Raw genomic sequence first — 21904 nt, 5'->3', positions numbered from 1 at the left:
GTGCATGCATGCATATTTGTACGTGATCTGTGATTATGGGGACACCTGGTAGTTCTATATTTATGTGTTCTTTAATTTTAGTCCTGCAGAAGTCACTACGGATGTATCATAACTAACTTGTTGAGGCAATGGAGATGCAACAAATGGAGATTTGATTTGGAAAATGGGGCAAAACCAGAGCCCAGAGATGTCTGTGGGGATTGACAGTATAATGGAAAAGTACTGGTAATGGTGACAGCTGCTAGAAAAAGTTCCCGTGACATTACTTCCAAATGGCAACTAAGGAAAACACATCAAATTTGCTCACCTTTATAAGCCAAAAATATCATAAACTTAGACATTTTTATGGAATACGTCTCAAAATACAGTGCTTTGCAGAGCTAAAAGGCGCAGATAGTGACGTCTTTTGGTCAGGAGACAAGATTTGGGAATGGCCAGATGGCTCACAGGATCAAATATGGACATGCAGAGATATGTAAAGGTGTGTTTAATTTTTTTTATCAAAATCTTATATTCACTTTTCAAACTCACAGACATCCAGAGATGGGAAGCATTTAATCAAAAAATGAATCCAAACTAGTTGCTCCATTACTGTCACTCATGAATCAAATTACTATTTAACAAACAAAATAGTTCCATAACACAAGGCTGATCAATGTTTTATCTGAGTAGACAATAGCTTTCATCAACACTTCGCTCTTCTGCCAAGCCCAACACCATTTATCAGTACTATTCCCTGACAGACTTCTGTGGTGACAGTTTCTTCGCTCCACTTTCATTACAGCAGTTTTCTTCCTCTTTAAGTCTCCCCCTCTGTCCATTAATGGCAGGGGGTTCTGAGGAGTCTTGTGATGTGTGAGCAGCTGTGGGCAACAGTTTTGGAGAGTGGTAATAATAGTTTTCACATTACGGTCTCCTTAGTAACAGGAGAGCTGCTGGAAAAGGTCTTAGCCCTGTCAGTAGCTGCGGTTACATGGACAATATTTCTTAAGCTTGATTTAAATCATTCTAATTAGAGATTCCAACTTAACTGTTTATATGGACGCTAAATCAAGTGATCCGATAAGATGTGCGTTTACATGCCCCAAAGCATTTAATCAAAATGACTTTTTTGACATATACAAAGTGGTTCTGCCTGCTGTGTAGCGTCTAATCTGCTTGAAATATAACAGAAGAAGAAGAGGAAGTGGTTCCGCCATGTGTTCCGCCTGTTTTCAAGATGGACCCGCATCGTGTCCTGGGAACAATATTTGCATTTCTGCTGTTGTTTCTAATTAAGCAGCACATATTTCTCCTGCAGGGAGGAGAGTGCAAGAGGACCTTTACAGCTCATCAAGCCATGTTTCTGTCCCTGCCAGAAACTTGTTTACATCATCTGATGTTACCCCCACTTGAGGCAAACATGTGCAGAAACAATATATTTACTCCTACCAGAGAGAAATGTTTGATTAAGTGTTTACATGGTTATTAAGTGCTAATATTTTCCTATTGGATTATCAAAGGTTTACACCACCCCTCACAACCCGATGAAAATGAAAATTCCTACTGATTGGGCTGGATGAGGCCAGTCTCTTCCAATTGAGGTGGTTACATGAGGCCTTTTTATTCTGATTGGGCTTTTATTTCAATTATTACTGGAATATTAGGCTCCATGTAAACGCAGCTAATGAGCCTTGGCTAACTCCAAGAAGAATTAATTATTATTAATAATTATTCACATTAGCGATAGTTACAAAGAAGTAAGAAAGAAGTAACGTGAGAGCTCTTATCATAAAGGTAGCTAAATGATGTTGGTTGTGATGAAAGCAACCATAACATAGTAAATCTCCAGGTATGTGACTAAGTTTCTGATACCAGTTACTCAACATTTGTCACACAACTTTGAAATTTTTGAACCCGTTTTCTGTTTTAACGTTCAATATTACCTGAAGTTTCCATTGGATGCTCTGCTCTACTTTGTTAGCTTACTCTCTCCGTTTAAACATCTATAAATCCACATTTTCTCCATTTAAACAACATGATTTTATTACTTTTGTCTGTTACAAGCCACTATAACATGTCACAGACTAGTCAATGCTGTTGTAAATTATCTGAAACCTAGTTCTTCCTTTAGTCAGTGATAGAGGTTCATAGAAGTCAGAAATGGAGGTTTACATTATTCTCCAGGCATCCTGGCCAAAAAATAGGAGTAAGTATTACAACAAAAAAGAGATGATTCCTCACTGGCTTTCCACTCCAACATGCTGCCAGTATATTGCTTGATTGTGTTAGGGATTAAAAGGCTTTTAAAGACTAAAGAGTACTTTGAGTCTCTTTTTCATAACTATCAGAGGATCCCTCTCTGATCCAAACATTATCCAGCTTCAGTTTTGGTTTCCAAGATCCCAATTAGTTGTGTCTTTCTGCTTTGTAACATTTACATAGAATTCAATATTTTAAATTTGTGTGTCATTCATTTTCCAGTCAAAAAAAGAAAAATGACATCACTTTCCATTTGTTGCACTGCACGGGCTCAGGCAAATGGTTTAGGTTCATGTCTCTTCTAATGGGTCACACGATTTCTTTAACTGGATCCTCACAAACAGTAACACAACTGACAGTTTGTCGTTTGCTAAATTAGATTTACTCTTTGGAGACGAAACAAGATATTTAGCACATAAAGTTTAGGATGCTCAACGTGACTGAAACATTTTCAGCTTAATTGTAAGACAATTTAGTGCCAGAAAGCACATCTGTATATACTGGATACTCTGTAGCCTGGCGCTCATGACTACAGGTAGCGATAGCCAAATCCTGCTTAAATCCCTGGACATAGAATACCTAGCAACCTATCTAGCAACACATTATTTCAGCCAGTAGGTGACAAAGACTACACTGTAGATATCCAAACTAGTTTTGGATACATTTAGTATAAGTACTATGGGTCGTGGGATGAAAAACTTGAGTTATTGGAAATTTTTATAGATCTAATTCAATCCAATCTACCCCTGATATTCTCCATACAGACTCATACCTAACGAACACATCATCTTTTGCTGCAGTGAGGGATTGAATATTCTTTAGTCAAAGCAATTATGCTTGGGAGAAACTGCCAAGATGTTACAGTTTCACTCTTTCCAGAATGTTGTCATGTGGGTTTACTCTGTATGCAGATGTGTAATAAAAGTAATAGGGGCTGATAGGATATTAGCAATCACACATTTCTTTGAGACGGAGCTGCTGAAATAATCTGATTTTTAAAGTTAATGGGCAGAACCAGGTAAAGTTTTCACAGTTTAGGTCAGTAAACTGGCAGGTTTAAGGTTCTTCCACGGTCTTCATTGGCGACTTGTGTACTTCAGCTCTCTGTAATTTCACACTGGGATGATAGTGCACATTGAATTCTTGTGAGCTAGTGTGCTAGGAATGAAATGGACGGTGAGAACTGATAAGGCTCACCCATTCCAGACCAGCAATCCAAAACAAGGATTTAAAAACAACAGAAAATTGCACAGTGGCTTGTTGGTTCTCAGTGGGATCAGCAGTACTGGCAACCATTTCACATTACAAAGAGTCAGCTGAATAAAAGTTAATATTTACGCTAAAGGGCAAAATGGACAGCATTCTTTTTCATTCAATAATAAACCAGCTATTCATGATCCACATGTTATATGATACACACATATTCTATTGCATACATACTCAATTTAATCCAGACTGGGAAACAAAATTCCCCCGCAACCTGATCCAGCCAGTTTTTGAGTGACACATTGCTATCACATCACCTCAGCTGTCATCATACAACCCCCGACTAGTTGCCACAGTTAGCAAGGTTATTGTTGGATGTAGGAGCTCCGGAAGAAAAAGAAAAATGGCTTGGCCAAAACTATCCAATATAAAAAAAGAGAGGCTGACGGCGCAAATCGTGCAGTGCATACACGTTAATTTTGCCTGAGGGAAGCACGAGACTTATCTGCTTCATTGGCAATGAAACAGTGGCCATAAAGAGTTGTAACGTAAAACGCCACTACAACACCAAATGTGCCCAATTTAAACAAAACTATCCAAAAAACACGAAATAAGAACCACAAAACTGAAACATTTGAAGTCGTCCTATCAAGCCTTCAGCCGAATAATTGTAAAATCAACTAAGGTGTCACTTCTCCCATTAATACAGAAATTCTGTCCATGTAAATGGTTCTGGAGTGTTTGTACTGAAATATCATCACTTAAAGCACCCTTACTGGACCTTTGATGTGGTGGAAATTTGGTAAGTGGCCCTCTAAAACTGGTATTTGAGTACCCCTGTTCTATTGTGTGTCTTGCCTACTTTCCTGATCTTTAGTTACCTGTGTTGAGGTCTAACATGGCGTATTTGTGCCTTCAGAGTACCTCTTTACCTTGCTGGTACAATTAAACTCTGGCATATATGACATCTTTTCTTTCAGCATTGGAAACTATATCTTATAGCATTTTAATACATGGTAAATATTTACAACACAACCCATAAAAACCTTCAGTAGTGTCATCTTGAGTTACTCAGGGCCACAATACTTACACTACGCAGAAAAGCTTGTATGAAACTACTGTGTCCGGATGGTCAGTTTATCAGTTTTGTGTGAGTAATTAGATACGGAGAAAAATAATTTTTATAAAACAGATGGGACAGAAGGACAGAGGAGCAACACAGAGCATGATATAAATGTGTTTTTGTTGGATTCATTCACTTGCAGTCTCTGCTCTCAAAAGAATCTCCTGTCTCTTTTCTTTTTTGTCTCACAGTCTTTCAGTGTATTTTCTGTTCCATTACACAGAAAATACATAAACTATGCAAAAAGTATTCCCAGCAGAATCATACAGGCTTAAATCTTGAGCTAAAATGTGGGTTACACATAATCCTCATAGAGATATATTTTTAAAGTTTAAGACAATTACAAAGTGGATTGAAGATTGTGTGGCTGCAACTTTCATTACATTCACAACATTAATAAAACATGAAGACCACTCACAGGCCAGGCTTGTAGAGACTCTACAGACTCTACAAACGTTCTACATACACAAAACCACAGCAAATAATAAAATCTCAATAATATTTCCACATTCATTACGCAATGTAAAGGGTACTTAAAACACAACATGAAAGCAACATTTATCCACTCTCCTACTGATTAAAACAATTTAATGTGTTGTAATTACACTAGACAACAATGCTGAAATTTATTTCAACATCTTTAAGCAATTGACCTGATTGCCTCAAAGACAAAGCCATCTATTTTCAGAAAATTGCACCACTGGATTCATCAAAAACCCAGTTGTTCTTACAAAATATTAGATGATTAGATCGAGCCAACATAAGCATCTTCTTCTGATTTTTTTCTGTTTGAAAACTACAGTTATAAAACATAGAAGAAACGGGACAATAAAGACAGCTTATTTCCAGAGTACACATTTGCAATTAATTGTAAGTGCATTTGTTTTCCTGGTTGATTGACTTTGATCTCTGATGGGGAGTTGATACAGTAACAGAAGACAGGTGATCATACTACAGCAAATGTAACTTGTTACACACTTGTTTGTCTTGATTTTAATTTGTTGAGCAGCTCTCTCACACTCATAAAGTGAATTAGTTTCACACCCTGCTGTGTTGCAAAGTCTCCTGGTGGGCTATTCTTAAAGAAAGCTCCTCCAGACTCAACAGCTCAACACAAAGTCCCAGAAGCTGCCAAATGTTCTATGTAAATGAGTTTTACATGAATACATCTCTGTTTTTTTTCCAGCCACTGAAAACACTGTGCTTCCTTAGACTAACGTTTCCTTGGCAGGGGAAATTTCCGGTGCAGGATAACTTGTCCTGGTGACCTCACTCTGCACTCCCCTCAGGGGCAACAGCTATATAGCCTCTGTCCGCTAAGGGTTACACACACCAGTAGTTTGTTGATTCAAATATTGAGGTCAATGTAGAAAACCAGGATGACATCTAATGCTAAAGAACTGCTGTACAGCAAAGCTGGGCAGTAGCCAGAATTTCCTAGAGGAAATTCCTTTCTACCCCCAGTGCTGCCTTAAGATGTTGCTATCCATGTGAGCTTGTTCTTGTTCTGCATAATTTTATCACTTTAGTAAGAAAAATGTCTAAGCACAGGGAGACAGATAAGACAGATGAACACATTCTCTCTGGTTTATTTTTTATCGCAGTAGGGAGAAGAGCAATCTAATGCTGACTCTGAAATGGAATATGTTCATGAGGCACAAGCAAGAGCATGAACGGTTTAGTCACTGATTTATTTGAACTGCAATACAGTGGTTGATGGCAATGGATATATTGTAGGACACAACATTGACATATTTCTTTATAAGGAAGAGATGGTGAAAGTGTTAGCAAATGGAGCAATGTTACTATCAGTTTGGGATTGTGCTTCTGCCACCTGATGAATTTTCATGATGATGTCATTTTCCTTTTAGCTCTATTTTGGTCTCAACCAACTACCGAGGGGATCTCTTTAGCACTTAAATGCTCCACTTGGTTCACCAACTACTGTATTGCATAATTTGTCTTGGTGTTCTATGGGGTTTTGTTTTTTTTCTGTGATGAATGAAATGAGAGTGAATGAAAACAGTAAAGTTGTGGGTCGTAAAACCAAAACGAGGAGCTGAAAGATTCTAAAAGAGAAAAGGGTTGGGTGACAATTTTCTGTGGGTTTCTCACTACAAACAGTCTCTTTAACATAGTCATTAGATTCATTGTTAATGTAGAAATATTGTTTTGAGCAGCTTTAAGTTTCGAAACACAACATTTTTTTGGCCAAAAGCTCATCTGATGTTAGACAAGTTCATCTCTCCAATATAAAATGCCTTTTAAATCAACTGCAAGCCTTACGGTATGTACATTTCTCATTTACATGGGCTTACGCAACAGAATCACTTTTGTTCCATTCTTATTTGTTTATTATCCTCCTTTCCACCCACCTGTCAGCCTGGAGTAATGGTCATTATTAATCTAAACACATAGTTACAGTAAAGTCTTAGTCATCACAGTTGAATGAAATACAAGCAGACATGTGGTATTCATTCACTGACATCTATTCAGATATATTTAATGTCTCCTTCTATTTATTGTTTCTACAACCAGCCTTCATTTGTCTTTGCTCTTCACTGTAGTCCTACGCTACGATCCTTTAATCCACCATGACACCCTGACAAACAGACTGTAATACACACCCATTTTATTATGTGATACATAATTGATCCTGCAGACACAAAGATAATTCTGATTGTGTCCTCATGTATTTTTTTCTTCTCATACTTCCATCCTTAATTTGTCTATCCACAGACACATTCCAGACATACATTAAATTCCACAGTACACAGCGTAACATGAGACTCTGACAGATTGCAACACAGTTAGATGATAAACTCTTATTCCAGTTTGCATCTTTCACAGTGTCTAGTCGTACTTCTGGAGCAGAAAAGCAGAGAAGACAATAAAAAAAGAGAGACAGAAATCATGAAAAACAAATAAATTACCAAATGGAGTGGAAATAGGGGGGAAAAAAGACACACAGACAGCAAGATCGAACACTATAAACTTCGAAAATATTAGAGCAAGAAGAAAAAGGCTGAGAAAATACAGCATGACAAGAGAAAGGAAAAAAGATGACATGATTTCTTGATCTTGTGATTAATGCTGGTTTTCTTATGTGAGTAATTACCTGTAGAGCATGGATTGAATCAGTGCTGTAGACTGATTCAGGGATTCAGTGTACGATGCTTTGATTAAAAAGGATTTACGTTTAGCAGATGGAGGTATTGGGGTCATCTGGTTTGTCTAAATAGTTGCATCCGTATGGCTGTGTTTGTGTGTACATGTGCTGTTCCAATGCTTTTCCAGTCTGCTATGGATTGTGGCCATGTAGAAAGCCGCGGGGACGCAGAGAAAAAGAGATGCAGACAGACACGACACAATCAAAGAGACAAGAAAAACAGGAGCAGACTTAGACATATGATATGATAAATAAAAATTTCTCATCTCATCTCACTCAGAACAGTCAATTTAGATTCCGAGATCAGCCTGTAAACATCATTTCATCCAGTGTTAATACAAAAATACGAATTATATCAGCTTTAAGGAGGGTTAGGACATCCATAAAACTGCAAAATGTATATAAAACCAAGAATTTGGTCCATTGTGTTCCACTTCTGACACCAAATCTGCAGTACATCTAGTCTGCACACACCCATCTGCTCTCATTTCATCTCCCTTGAGAAGAAATGAGAACAGAGATACCAAAAGACTGAAGGAATGATGAAGTATACATTAAGAGTATTTAGGGAGTTATTCTTTGACTCTTGGGGCAGGAAAGCACTGCAGCCACCATTCACAACTTATCTTCTCTGTGATGAATGCAATGGGGTAACGGTTGGAAATGGAGGAAATGCATCTTTAGCCTAATTAAAGTGTTTCATGTTTACATTACAGCCAAACAGTCTCTGAAGCATGCAATTAGAATGAATTAGTATGGCATCTAGATGGGTTTTCTACCTCCCAGGAAGCCATTGTTTTTCCATACATTTAAATGCAGGAACTTGCAGAGACTTCACTTGCTTGAGATTGTTCTTTTGTCAAAGATATATGATCCACAATCGATATTGTAGATGTTTAAAGATATAAAAAAGCAAAAACAAGCATTCAAACTGACCAGTCTGACAAAATTAGACATGTTCACACATTTTTCTTTCATCAAAGATTAAATTAATCAGATCAGACATTTATATCATACAAAGCAGCTATAAAAATGTCTAAAAGGGATGCATTGGGTCTAAACATTGACCTGGCTCTTTAAAGAATGTGTCTGAAGCATTTTAACAAGGCACATCCTTCCTCTCCCCGCTAGCACCACAGCTGGCCTGACATATATGAACAGCCCCTCTCATAAGTCAGCATTACATGTTCACACACTCAGGAACATGCATGCTAGGTTTGATAGAAGAAACTGCATTTTTAATGTTCTGTTTTCTATCTCAGTCGTACTGAATGTCTGATGTATGTTTGTATACAATAGGAGTTTGTATGTTTCTAGGGGGTTTGGGGGTGGCGCTACTGTATGTCCATTGTTCCATTGTCTGCTGCTAAGCAGACAGGTTGACTGTTTTATAGTGTTTGCAGAAAAGCCCCAAGGTCTCCATCCCAGCGCATCCTACTTACTTAAAACAGCTGTTCTGGTGTAAGTGCCCTTAAGCCATTTGAAGGGTTTGGCAGTAAACAATCCATTTAAGACAGAGCAGAGTGGTGGTCCTAATATGGAGCTGTTTACTCAGTGTTGACTCAGAGGAAAGGAGAGGAGAGGAGAGGAGAGAACAGAAGAGAAGAGGAGAGGAGAGAAGTGAGGAGGAGGCAGCATTGTGTTGATTAGCAGGGATGTCCTCTGGCACCATAAAATTACACAGGATACCCCTTACTAGTAGATGAAACTATTCCTTTGGGAGCTGTTTTGTATCAGTAACACCGAATGGTTCACGTTAGCAACAAGTGTGAGAGAGTATCCAGCCACTGTGGGAATCTTCAGTGCTACATAAGTAATTATGTTATCCAACATGAGACCTGATGGTCAAACCTGATTTTGTCAAAGAAATCAAACAGCACAAAACTAATTTACATCATTCTAATAAAAAATTTAAAATGATTTTTTAAGATCGAACAAGAGTTGACAGCCATGGTATAATGGTGGTGAACGGTTATAATGTTCACCATCTTAGTTTTGCATGTTAGGACATTTGTTTATTAGCACTACACACAAAGTATAGCTGATGTTAATGTGAATGTCATTAATTTTGCAGATATTTGGTCATGAACCAAAATACTGGACATAGTGAAATTTGGATCTAATGATGGTGCTAGATAAAAAGTAAAGGGATCACCAAAGATATTACAATTCATCTTGAATGGGACATGAATGAGATATTCCACTGAAATAGTGATCAAAGGCAGATGTTGGAAGTGGACCAAGGTCATTTGGGAACAAACCTGCTAAGATTCACATCTCTGAGGCTCTCCAGTCTGCTCGGAGCATATGACAGCACACAGAACCAGACGGACAGACAAACAGACGAGTACCCAGGTGGTGGTGGTGGTAGTGTTTTGCCTTCGTGCCACCCAGATGTCCAATGTTAGCAGCACATCCTGGAGGAGGTCCACTGGTTTTAACAGAGGGGACCAGTGCAGGGTTGCAACCCTCCTACATGTGTGTGTGTGTGTGTGTGTGTGTGTGTGTGTGTGTGTGTGTGTGTGTGTGTGTGTGTGTAATGCAAAACCAGACACAGCCTTGTGGCTCTGTTGAGAATCAGTTTTACTTTGCTCAGTCTCCATGTCTCTCTCTTTACACTTCACACTCTCAGTGTGATACAGCTGAGTGGGTGAAAAACAAGGGAGGGAGGGAGAGAGAGGCAGCTTGTATAAGGCAGTAGTCAATCACTCAGTGCAGAGAGAGAGAGAAAGAGGGGGGGAGAGAGAGAGAGAGAGAGAGATTGGAGAAGCAGCTAGTCGTTTTTCCCTCAGTCCTGGCTCTAAGTTTACAGGCAGCCAGGCAGATTTTCTTGGCTTGGACGCAGCGCTCATGACAGGATTAGGAGCCGGGGACGCGGGACCAACCGGAGATCTGCAGGTCCTAGTGGACGAGACCGAGCCAGATTCTCTCCCTGCACAGGTAGGACTGGAACCTTCACATCTGATGCACTAAAGTAGCCTACATCAGTTCCATCTATCTACAAAAGATTATTCAGACGAAAGCAACAGCAAATCCCTAATCCGCCTTGACACAATATTCAATATGCAAGAAGTATTTTGGCAAGTATAGTTTGGCACCATAGTTCCTTGGTGATAAAAATCTGTTTCCCTGAAGACTTGGAAAAGATTACATCATATTATTTTTATCTTGCTGTGAGGGTTATAAGGTTACAGAGTGCGCTGTAATAAACTCCACCAAAGGATTATTTCTGCATTTAAATTTTTTTTGTTTTATTTATGACTTCCCCCCTTTTCTTACTCCTTTGTTCCGTAGACATTATAGGCATGCGCTGACAGTCCAATATATAGAGAAAAAGAGTGAATACAACATGGTCATGTAAAACTTGCTAAGTGCTTTATGATGAGTAATTGAAAGAGCAAAAGCAGCAAAACATCAGAACATATGGGGTATTATTTTATTTGCAGCTTGTACGTCTTTTGCACAAGTATGATGACACTGCAAAGATGTGCTTGCACACACATGTATGTACAGTAGATGTATGAATGGACAGAACAGAGCTACAAGATAGGAGGCTTATTTACAAAACATGTAGAAGCTTATTAATTCATCACACACATTGGCTTTTTGGCACTTATTTGAAGATGCAAAAAACTTCACACTATTCTTTTGTTATACTGTGTTGAAGTTGAATATTGTTACAGTTCAGTAGTTGAGGAATTGCTGAAGTAAGCTTTTTGGAGTTATTGGACCCTCACGTTGATCCTGATTTCCTCTTAAAGGCATATATACATTCTGCAGCAATGTAAACATTCAACTGCTAATTTTAGACGCTTCCTTACTGCTGTTGTTATGTAACGGTCTGGTGGCCCCATGCACCATAACTTATACTGCCATGATGAGGCATTCAGTTCCCTACTGTATGTAGTGCACTGGATCGAGTTAAGCAGCACTTCTGCCAGAGTGAGGGGCTAATTTACCCACTTGGACCCGCTATTTGGTGTTAGCTGTGAGGAAAGCAGGAGCAGCACAGCTTGTGTACAGGTTGTGTGTATAATTGCTGCTGGTTAAGGCATCTGTATTATATGTGTGTGCAGCTATAAGTACATCTGCACAAAGAAGTGTAAGTTTCAGTAAAATTCCTCAGACTCACGCAGTGCAGAGCGGAGCGGAGCGGAGCAGCGTGCGGTTTCCCTCTGGAATCCTGCACCGTAAAAAGGGGAAGAAAAAAAAAAAGCTTGACTTGCAAGTTTACTCTGATTACAAAGTGCATGGGTCCCTTTTACTTAAATTTCTGCTGTTTCAGCTTGCCGCAGTTATGTTTAAGTGGAACACTTTGTAGTCAGAGGAGCGAGTGTGTGAGTGGGAGGATTGCTTGTGTGTGTGTGCATGTGTGCATGTATTTAATTTGTGTCTGCTGCCAATCCAAGCCAATCAACATAGCTGGCTGGCGAGGGGGTGGGTTACACATCTCATGAATGTTTTTTAACCCCCAAGTTCTACTGAGATTTGTGAAAATTTGTGTGAAACATGGAACAGATGCAGAGAAGAATAAAAAACTGAAAACAATAGAAAATTGCATAACAGTTAAATGAATTGCTTCCCCATCTCTTAATTTTTCTGTTTATAAACCTGGTTCAAGTTTATAAACCTGACACATTTCAGCTCCAAAGTATTGTTTTATGATGGGGCTGAGTGTTTCGTCGTTCGACGTTTCAGGACATGATTAGATGCAGACAAGAAACAGGGGGAGACCACACTGATGCCTGCATGACGCCATCTAAAAGCTGGCTGGAAACACATATAGGACTTGCATGAGACAGTGACCTTTTTTTCTTTTTTCTCGAGTCATTGTTGCTATTCTGGTGGTTTTGTTTGGACTCTGGAGAATAAGAAAAACACTGATTTCACATGCATACAGCACACACAGAAATGCACAGAATTTGGCTTGTTTCCAACTGAAAGGTTCTCTTTCTAATGTTTATTTTTTTGAGTTCACCACCTCTGACCCGCTCTGACAAAAAAACTCAAGTGTCATTTTCTCTCTCTAAAGTCCTTCATGCTTCTCCTGTTCTGCAGAAATGAACTGGTCTGGTTTCAATTAGGCTCTCAGGGATGTGTGAGTGTTCTCTCTCGCTTGCTCTCTCTATACACAGTCTCATCCTCTAGTTTAGGATTTAAGGTTTGTGGTTAGACTATTTCCCCCTAAGTCTCTTTACATTCCCATAGTCTGAACTGTCACTCTTTTCTTGTATTCATCTCTGTCTGTGTTACAGCTGGATGGTGGAGCTGTAACAAGCCACAGTTCTCTAGACACACACACACACACACACACATACACACACACACACACGCACACACATACTGGAAACTCAGCCCAAAGGAAACAAAGTAAGGTCAGTTAACTGGAAGGCTGGCTGGCAGCGGAAATAAAAAAAAAAGGGAAGTGGCTATTGGTACGGATTCCTCTATGTCAATAGTCCATTTATTATTGGTACGGAATTGTTATGCATGCACTTTGGTATTGATTATGCAAGATCACGTGATCAACTTCAAAATGGAGGAACATTATTGCTTGCAAGTGATACGCCAATCCTTCCAATGGTTTGGGTTAAAATGGTTAGGTTTAGGCACAAAACCACTTGGTTAGGGTTGGGGAAAGATCATGGTTTGGGTTAAAACAGTAAAATGAGGTAAAACTGTCCCATTTAATTGCCCTGAAATGCCCAACATGATGGTAAAAAATGTCTGGTAAAAATTTCCCGTTTAATGGCACTAAAATGCCCAATGTGACAGTAAAAAATGTCCAGTAAAAATGTCCCATTGAATGGCACTAAAATGCCTGACGTGTTGGTCAAAATGTCCGGTAGAAATGTCCCGTTTAACGGCACTAAAATGTCCGATGTAATGGTCAAAATGCCCGGTCAAAATTCACGTTTAACGTAACTAAAATGCTCGACGTGACAGTAAAAAATGTCTGGTAAAAATGTCTTGTTTAACAGCACTAAAATGCCCAATGTGATGGTCAAAATGTCCGGTAAAAATTTCCCGTTTAGCGACACTAAAATGTTGACGTGACGGTAAAAAACATCGGTTAGTGGTCTACAAGAGGTCCAGCAATAAATTCCTGAAGCCCATTCAGTACCAATAGAACAAACTACTATTGGCATGGAAAACCAGTCCGGACCAACAGCCTGGGGACTATTGACACGGAATCCAGTTCCGTGTCAATAGTCGGTAAATTATTGCACCGGTTCCGTAGCCGGTGCCATAAAAACACCCTCACCTTTAAACTTTCCCTGCTCTCCAGCTCTCTGTTACAGTTTTTTCTGTAATTAACTGCCTGCCTGACTGACTGACGTTCCACCTCTATCTCTACATATAAATGCATGGATGGAAGCTGAATTTTTCAGATGTTTCTATTGAGGAGAAAAGGCTCTTTTAGTTTCTCGCTCTTGTTTTTGCAGCTTCTCTTGCTGGTTCTCACTTTTATCCTGCAACAGAGTGGCCCTTGTGTTCTTCACTGTTTCCTCTGGAGGTCTGTACTCTTTCCATCCCCAGTGCTCTGTCCAGTGTTATTGGAGCATGAAGAGCCTCTGTGGGCAGGTAGAGACTGTGCAGCCTCATGGCTTTTTGGGTGAGAGGCTGTGACATTGTGATGTATGGATAAGATTTGCTTAGCTTTTGCTTGCTTATTCCTCAGTCTGGTTTATTGTACATCAAACATTCACTCCCCTTTTAGCTCTGGTAAGGCATGTTCACCAGCTAGTTGCTAACTTTGTAAGTGTGTCGTTTGATGCTGGACAGGTTGCATACAGTCAGTCAGTTTTTAAGAACCTTTTCACTAAAAACAAGGTAATGAGCCGTGAGAGTGAATCAGAACAGTAAAGGTGTGGGCTGCAAAACCAAAACAATCAACTGAAAGATGCTAAAAGGTTCCATAGAACTGAGGGGAACTGAAGAGTTGGATGATTCTCTTTGCGATAGTCCCTGAGTGACCCCTTTTACATTACACATAGTCATTCAATGCATTGCTAATATAAAAATATTGACTAGTGCAGCTTTAAGCCAGGAATACATATGTTTTAGCTTGATTATGTAATAACCTTGCAGTGGTTGCAAAAATAAGGGAGGTCACCAATAGTTTAGGATTCATTCAGCTTTCAAATCTGAAAGTGATCGTGTCTTTTTTAGATGGACCCCCAACTGTAATTTGAAAGGGGCTGTTGTTTATATGTGGTGCTGCATCTTCCCCCAGTTCGATAGGACTTAAATTACCTTAAAAATAAAAATATTAAAAATATTCTTGTGTGTTCCTGGCTTTGCAGAAGCACAGCAGCGACACCTCCAATTAAACAACCCGTTCTATTTGCCATGTGGAATTTTTGCTGACATCATGATATTTTCTGTCTCATTCAGGTTCATCCTCTGACATTAATCTTGTCTTTCTACCTTTAATAGCTCTCTTTTGTTGAAGCCAAGACAGTCTGAAAAATGGTTTGAAAATGGTTTTTCAGATATGTAAGCGTCCTCCATCTGTACTTCTCTTAATCTTCGTCACTGTCTCTTTACCACCCCCTTTTCCTCATGTAGGTGGTATGTGATGGTGTTAGAGACCATCCTGTCTTTGTTTCCCCTGGTCTGCTGAGGTCAAATGACCCATTTGAGCCCACAGACATTTCAGAAAACATACGCAGACGCGACGTGTGCTGGGATGTCTGTTTTTGTCTTCTGTCCCTGTGTGGGTGTTAGCGTTCCTGCAGTATGCATGTATGTATCTGTCTTTGGGTCTATCTGCATAAAAATCGTTATAATGTAATGTTTTATGTGTGGTTGCTATGTGGATGTTTCTGCTGCTTCATTCACATATTTGCACTCTGACCTCTGGCTCTTTGGCAGAGCAGTAGACCTTCCTAATTCTCTGGCTAATGTTGACACTGAACTCCTGCCAAGCCACCTGATTAAATTATACTTTCCATTTCATTATGTAACACACACATTACCCTGAATTATATATGTATTATACATGTGTTACTGTGCTACTGCATGTAGTAACTAAATCAGTTATATTTCTAGCATAAACGTTAACTTACAATGAGTAATTACAAAAATTACAACGGCAAATATAGAGTAAGGACTTAAAAGAATGAAAAATAGTTGTTTTATTTCGACATTAAGGCTCGTTAAAGATGGTACAATAGGGAGACACGCACTATTAAATTCAGATGGAGAGGAGTTTTAAGTCTTCACTCCCTGCACACTGTTTCCCAAAACAAATTCCACACAGAGAAACACCACAGATTTCAGCATTTATTCAGTAGTTTGTTTTGATCGAGAACACACTTCTTCTCAGCACTCAGTCCTTTATTTGTCTTCAAAGTTTGTAAATTGTTTTGGTTTGCACAGCCATCAGAAAGGTTTAACGCAAATGACCAAATAATGATTCTTCCATTTGCTCAGCAGTTTCAGAAACAATGGTGCAGTAGTAGTCTGCTCAGTGCATGCTGGTAATTTAATATCTATCCCAACTGTATGACATAATCATACTCTTGCTGTTACATTTCTCTAAAGAGTTTTTACTGGCAGTGTTCTCTGATTGTTCTCTGCGAAAAGAAGGACATGCTGATTGATTTTAGAAAAAACCCACCCACTCCTTCTCAGATTGTCATAGCAGACAACACAGTTGAGATTGTTAGTACCTACAAATATACCTGGGCACAATCACTGATGACAAACTGCAATGGGAAGATAGCACAAGCACCATCCACTCCAGTGCACAACGAAGACTGTTTTTACTGAGGAAGCTTAACTATTTTAATGTGGACAAAATGGTTATGACTCTGTTTTATAGATCTTTTATTGAATCAATTTCAACTGTCGTCCTGAATGGCTGGTTTGGGAATCTTAAAGTGAGAAGTAAAACAAAGCTACAGAGGGTGGTGAACACCTGCTCTAAGATCACAGTGGTGTCCCAGCTCAGTCTCTCCGCTCTGTACAACAGATACCTGGTCAGAAAGGCCACCTCCATCTTGGCCAACCTATCCCAACCCCTTGCACGAGGAGTTCCACCTTTGCCCTGTGGGTGGAGGTATTGGGTCCTTTGGCTCAGGAGCTCCAGAGCTCAACGCTCCTTCATTCATAAGGCAATTGCTGGCATTAACCATGAACTATAGTCCACCTTTTATTGTTGCACTTTGTACATTCTACTGCTTGCACTTCTTTACTCATTGCACTTTGTAAACTTGACATTTGCCGTTGCTTGTTATTTATAGCCTAGTATTTTTTTGTTGCTGACTGTACAGTATGTTTCTTGTTACTTGTTGTTGATAGTGTGTTTCCCCCATGTTTTTTAAGCTGCACCAGAATTGTCCTCCGGAGACAATAAAGATTTATTGAATTGTGGTTACGCTGTAAAATTCACCTAATGTGGTTGAAATGTGAAAGTATTGAGTATTGAGCCAGGAACGTTAACAAAAATAGAATATCTAATGATTAGCACCCAATATAAAAACCAAACAACATACCATTAACTGTGTTACCCTGAGGCATATAAACTACTGGTTAATATGCAGGACCTTCACTTAACTGTGAACAAACTGATAAAACTGACAAAAATGTGGCACTATAAATCTCTTTGACACACAGGAGTAACTTTCACTTTTTTCAGTCTGGTCTATTTAATTTGGAGTCCAGACAATGAAAACATTATCGAGTTTAAGAAACACCTACAGTAGCTAAATGATGACTATCAAATGATGGAACTAGGATGGTGAACATGGTAAAATAGTGATAGAAGCTTTGTAGTATTTGTGAGATAGATCACAGCATTCAAAAGAACAAGACTAGAGTCTACAGCCATGCTAGCATCTCTTTGAGGCTGTAGTTAGGCACAATTAGCTTTAGCCTTAAGCTAAATGCTAACATTAGCATGCAACAAGCTCACAATGACAATGCAGACATGCTGATGTTAAGCAGTTGTAATGTTCACCATCTGAGTTTCCTGTGTTAGCACTCTAACATTTGATAATTAGCAAACACGGTGGATCAATGGACAACATTAACATTAGCATCCTGCAGCTAGCATGGCTAAATAGAACTCAAGAGGAGGAGAGGATTTTGATCATTGCAGTAGTTTAAAAATTTTGTATAATTCAGTATACTATATTACATCGTTTACGTTTTGTGGACATGTATTTCATCATCAAAGTTATTTATTCTGCAACCCCAAAAAACACATCATGCGGAGACAAATCACTCACCATCTTTTCTTCAAAAAGGCCTAAAATTCTTCCTATAAAATTAAAATTATATTTCCATGGTCCAAGAGGAGAGACATGCTGCCACCACATTTTATATCCACACTGAACTTTGCGCTGGTTCAGGCCAAATGTCATTGGCAGAAAAACACTGTCTGTATGATATTTAGGGCAATGCCCCCAAGGAAATAACTGACCCAAGTAAAATATTTGCAGATGCTGGGGAGACAGTTTTTCTTTGAGACTTCTTTGGGTTGGCATCCGGACTGACCAGAAGACATAATACTAGACTGGAATGGCTAATTCAGGCCGGTATGGGCATGAGGTGAACCACAGGGTTGGGTTCGGCCTGTGGGAGTTTGTTATGGTCATAGCTGGAATTTGTCTCCTGACCGTGGCCATAGTTTTCTACAGAGCTGGACTTTTCCTGCTTAACAGCTATGATGTAGAAAAGAGCTGAGGAGTACCAGCACCGATTTCCTCTCACCTCAACTACTGCAATTCTCAGCCCTATCTTGCCTGCATCTGGTTCAAAATGCAGCAGCTAGACTCCTCACTGGTATCAAGAAGAGAGACTATATCTAAAGGCTCATTGAATGGTTTAATCAGTATTAAAATTATGTCAATTAAATGCTATTTCCTTCGCAGTGGCCAGATCTCAACCCATCTAATTGGACCCAATTGGAGTAATATGTTTTTGGAGTGCTCTCCCTCAGGTGTGGGAATCCTTGGGACTCTCATGATCTGAATTGATTCAGATTATTGGTGTCACGACATGATTCAAAATAGATTCTAAATTCAATAAAATAGTGTGCCAAACTATTCACTCATATCCATTTGCAATATGAAACAACTCACAAAACACAACAAGTGCTTAAATTGGTGCTCAGTTTTATGAACATTAGTGTCTAGGCGATAGTATACAAAGTCTTGGAAAAATGCAAAGCTGATTATGATCCTCACTGTTGAATTCTGCCTTTTCCATTACACCAACACAACATTACTGTATAAATGAAAACATTTCTTCATTATCATCAGACCATCAAAATGAGGTCATATATTTTGGAGGAAAGGTGTCCATCCCTCCAATAGAATTCCAGATACTCTGAGAATCTTTGCAGAGGAGAATTGAAGCTGTTCAGGAGGCTTGTGGTGGCCAGTGGTGGTGTAGTCACCGTGATGTCACCCATTGGTTTGTGGACTGCTGTTTTGAAGCCTTGAGTTTGGCAATTTGACCTTCACCATCTTGGATTTGACTGTTGCCATCTTTGATTTTTGGAGCCAGAAGTGACCAAATTTGGACAAGAAGATGGAGCTGACCCTAGTGCTAGCTGCTAGCTTGGTTAGCACAGTGCATTTACAGTCGATGGTTAATTGCGATGATGCTAATGCTAATTTTTGCTGGCAAAAAAACAAGCTTAAAACCATTAAAACAAAATGTCCTTAGAGGGTCTTTTAGTACAACCAAATGCTGAACAAGACTTTTTTAGGTGACAGCAGCTATGCCTACACTCTGTGAATCTGGGGTTACGCCATGGTTACGTTACGTAATAAATGTCGCCGTAATTGTGACTTGTCAATCACAAGGTAGGCACCCTGCATACCCTGCTTTATTGTCTATTTTATTCTAAATGGGACATCATTTACAAAATGAACATCATGCTGTATTGAAGAAGACTTGAAACTAGCAATTGAGACCATAAACTCATTAGGAAAGTGTTTACTGGGGTAATAAATCAAGTGAGAAGTGTTGTCATTCTCTCATACACTTCCATACAATCGGACTTCTTTTTGGAGCCAGTGGAGTCACCCCCTGTCACTTTTCAGACTGGGAGCTACCCACTTGGTGGTGGCTCAATGCCTTACTAAGGAACTTTATGTTGGTTTTTCTTTTAATTTGTCATCCAGGCATTCATAATACTTTTTTCATTAATGGTATTTTGGAGGATGTGGCTACGCTGCTCTGGAGTGTGTGTTTGCTTTGAGCTGAATCTCTATGTTAGTGCCATGCCTCACTCAATGAGGTACACAGGACCAAATTGGCACAGGAGGATCCCAGTGTTGTATATCAACCACCTTTATGAGACAAAAGTACTTGAACTGAGAGCAGGTTGTGTCTGGGTCTACTCAAGACCTCTCCCCATGTTTTCCACCTCAGAGTCTGGTCTAGTCTGGTGTTTGGGCTGGCACAAGTATCGACCTTGTGTTGAAACATGTCTCTCATCAGCTGCGCAAGAACATGCACTTGCATTTCATGTACCGTATCCAAGCATACAAAAAGACGACAACACACACGCAATCTTTAAAGGCATGCTTGAATATAAATAAATATACACACCCTGTCAGCTACAGTAGTGACTGAAAATAACATATTCATTCAGTTTCTATTGGGTTTGGAGTAACAGCTCGCTAGAAATGTTTTATTGCGTGCGTCAGCTGCAGTCAAGTAAATCGAACTTTCATGTGTGCTTCATTTGAGATGATTGATCGCTGGACAGTTGAAGAACGCACAATGACTGGAAAGTGCGTCCCCAGATACATTCTCAGCTGTTTCTGTCTGTAGTTAGCTAACATGCCCAGTCTGTAATTTCAATGGAACGACACCATCTGCATTGACAGGCTTGTTCCACTGTGTGAGACACTGGAAGACTGTAAGGGGGCTGCGGTTTGGTACAGTTGGAATGAGTCAGTGTGCACATTGTGTCTCTGTGTGTGTGTGTGTGTGTGTGTGTGTGTGTGTGTATGTGTGTGTGTGCTCAGACTGCAGGCCGGAGGACTCGTGTATTGTCGTGGCAGTTTATAGAGCTGAAGTATAAAAGTGAAAAGACTCCCCAGAGGAGGAGAGCGCAGCGCACCAGAGCTCCTCTTCAGACTGGAAACGCCGCCAATCCGCTCTAGAAGCGCACCCAAAAGGCCTAATCAAGGAATTATTAGGGGGCGGGGGGGTTATTATACCACGTTCATCATAATAAGTCAATCACCAATAATTAACATCAATGTTTTAAACACACATCGCCTGCGTGGATCACACTAGCGCGTCCGTCGTGTCTTTTTTTTTTACTGCACCAGGTGTCTGCAGTTGTTCAGTCTGGTGAATTCACACTGTGATGAGTCTTTCTACAGAACCATGTCACATGAACGTTGTAGCCTCTACAGCTGCACTTTTAGAGCAGTTAAAGCAACCTGATAGCCGACAGCACATGCGTTTAATGTCTGGCAGATATAACAGAGCATCTAGAGGGAAACATATCAGGTTGAAAAGCGCCTGCAAACATCTGGGAGCTGCAGAGATTTATTCCAGAGAAGAGCAACATATTTGTATTTTAAGACGCTTCTTTTGTAGAGAGGAAAACCCTGAAAGTACGAGTACATTTAGCGCGTTTTGCATAAAAACAAACGTAATAATAGCTTATTTTTTAAATGTTGCACCTTTAACTTTTGGTTTGGACATAATCCTCGCACGTTCTGGACTCAAATTAGGAATAAATATCAAATACATTAAATACAACCTCCCTTCTAACGTCATATAAAGCGTAATGAGATGAGTTCAACTGCGTTTTATATGTAAATATGACAAACAAACATCATAAACAGAATATTAGATTACAGTCTGAAGGCGATTAACTTTAAGTGCAGAAAATATGAGAAAAAACAACTAAATACAGACATAACTGTAAGGCTGTCACACACACACACACACATTGTTCAGTGAGAGGTGTGTGTGTGTGTGTGTGTGTGTGTGTGTTGAGCTCGGGCCTGTCGTGTCTCAGGAGACCAGCAGCAAAACTAAATCTCTTCAAGCACGAAGCGATGATTGAGATCGAGTCTCTCTGCGTCTTTAATCCTGTAAAGATTCTCACACCAACAAGGATTTTTTCTTTCTTTTTTTTTTAACTCTCTGAGTTTCCAACCAATGAAGCACAAAGCGAG

The 21904-nt window shown here is 39.6% G+C and overlaps 1 protein-coding gene across 1 annotated transcript in view; it reads left to right on the top strand.

Moving 5' to 3' along the window:
- The first annotated feature begins 10589 nt into the window (after positions 1-10589).
- lrrc17 (leucine rich repeat containing 17) overlaps positions 10590-21904 on the top strand; it is a 26369-nt gene continuing 15054 nt past the window's right edge. The window contains exon 1 of the mRNA XM_067582496.1: positions 10590-10679. Coding sequence (XP_067438597.1) covers positions 10590-10679 — 90 coding nt within the window. The remainder of the gene's footprint in view (positions 10680-21904) is intronic.

Source organism: Thunnus thynnus, chromosome 23 (assembly GCF_963924715.1).
Source record: "Thunnus thynnus chromosome 23, fThuThy2.1, whole genome shotgun sequence".
NCBI classification, from domain to species: domain Eukaryota; kingdom Metazoa; phylum Chordata; class Actinopteri; order Scombriformes; family Scombridae; genus Thunnus; species Thunnus thynnus.
Note: the sequence above shows the minus strand (reverse complement) of the source record. Positions and strands in the feature narration are given on the sequence as shown.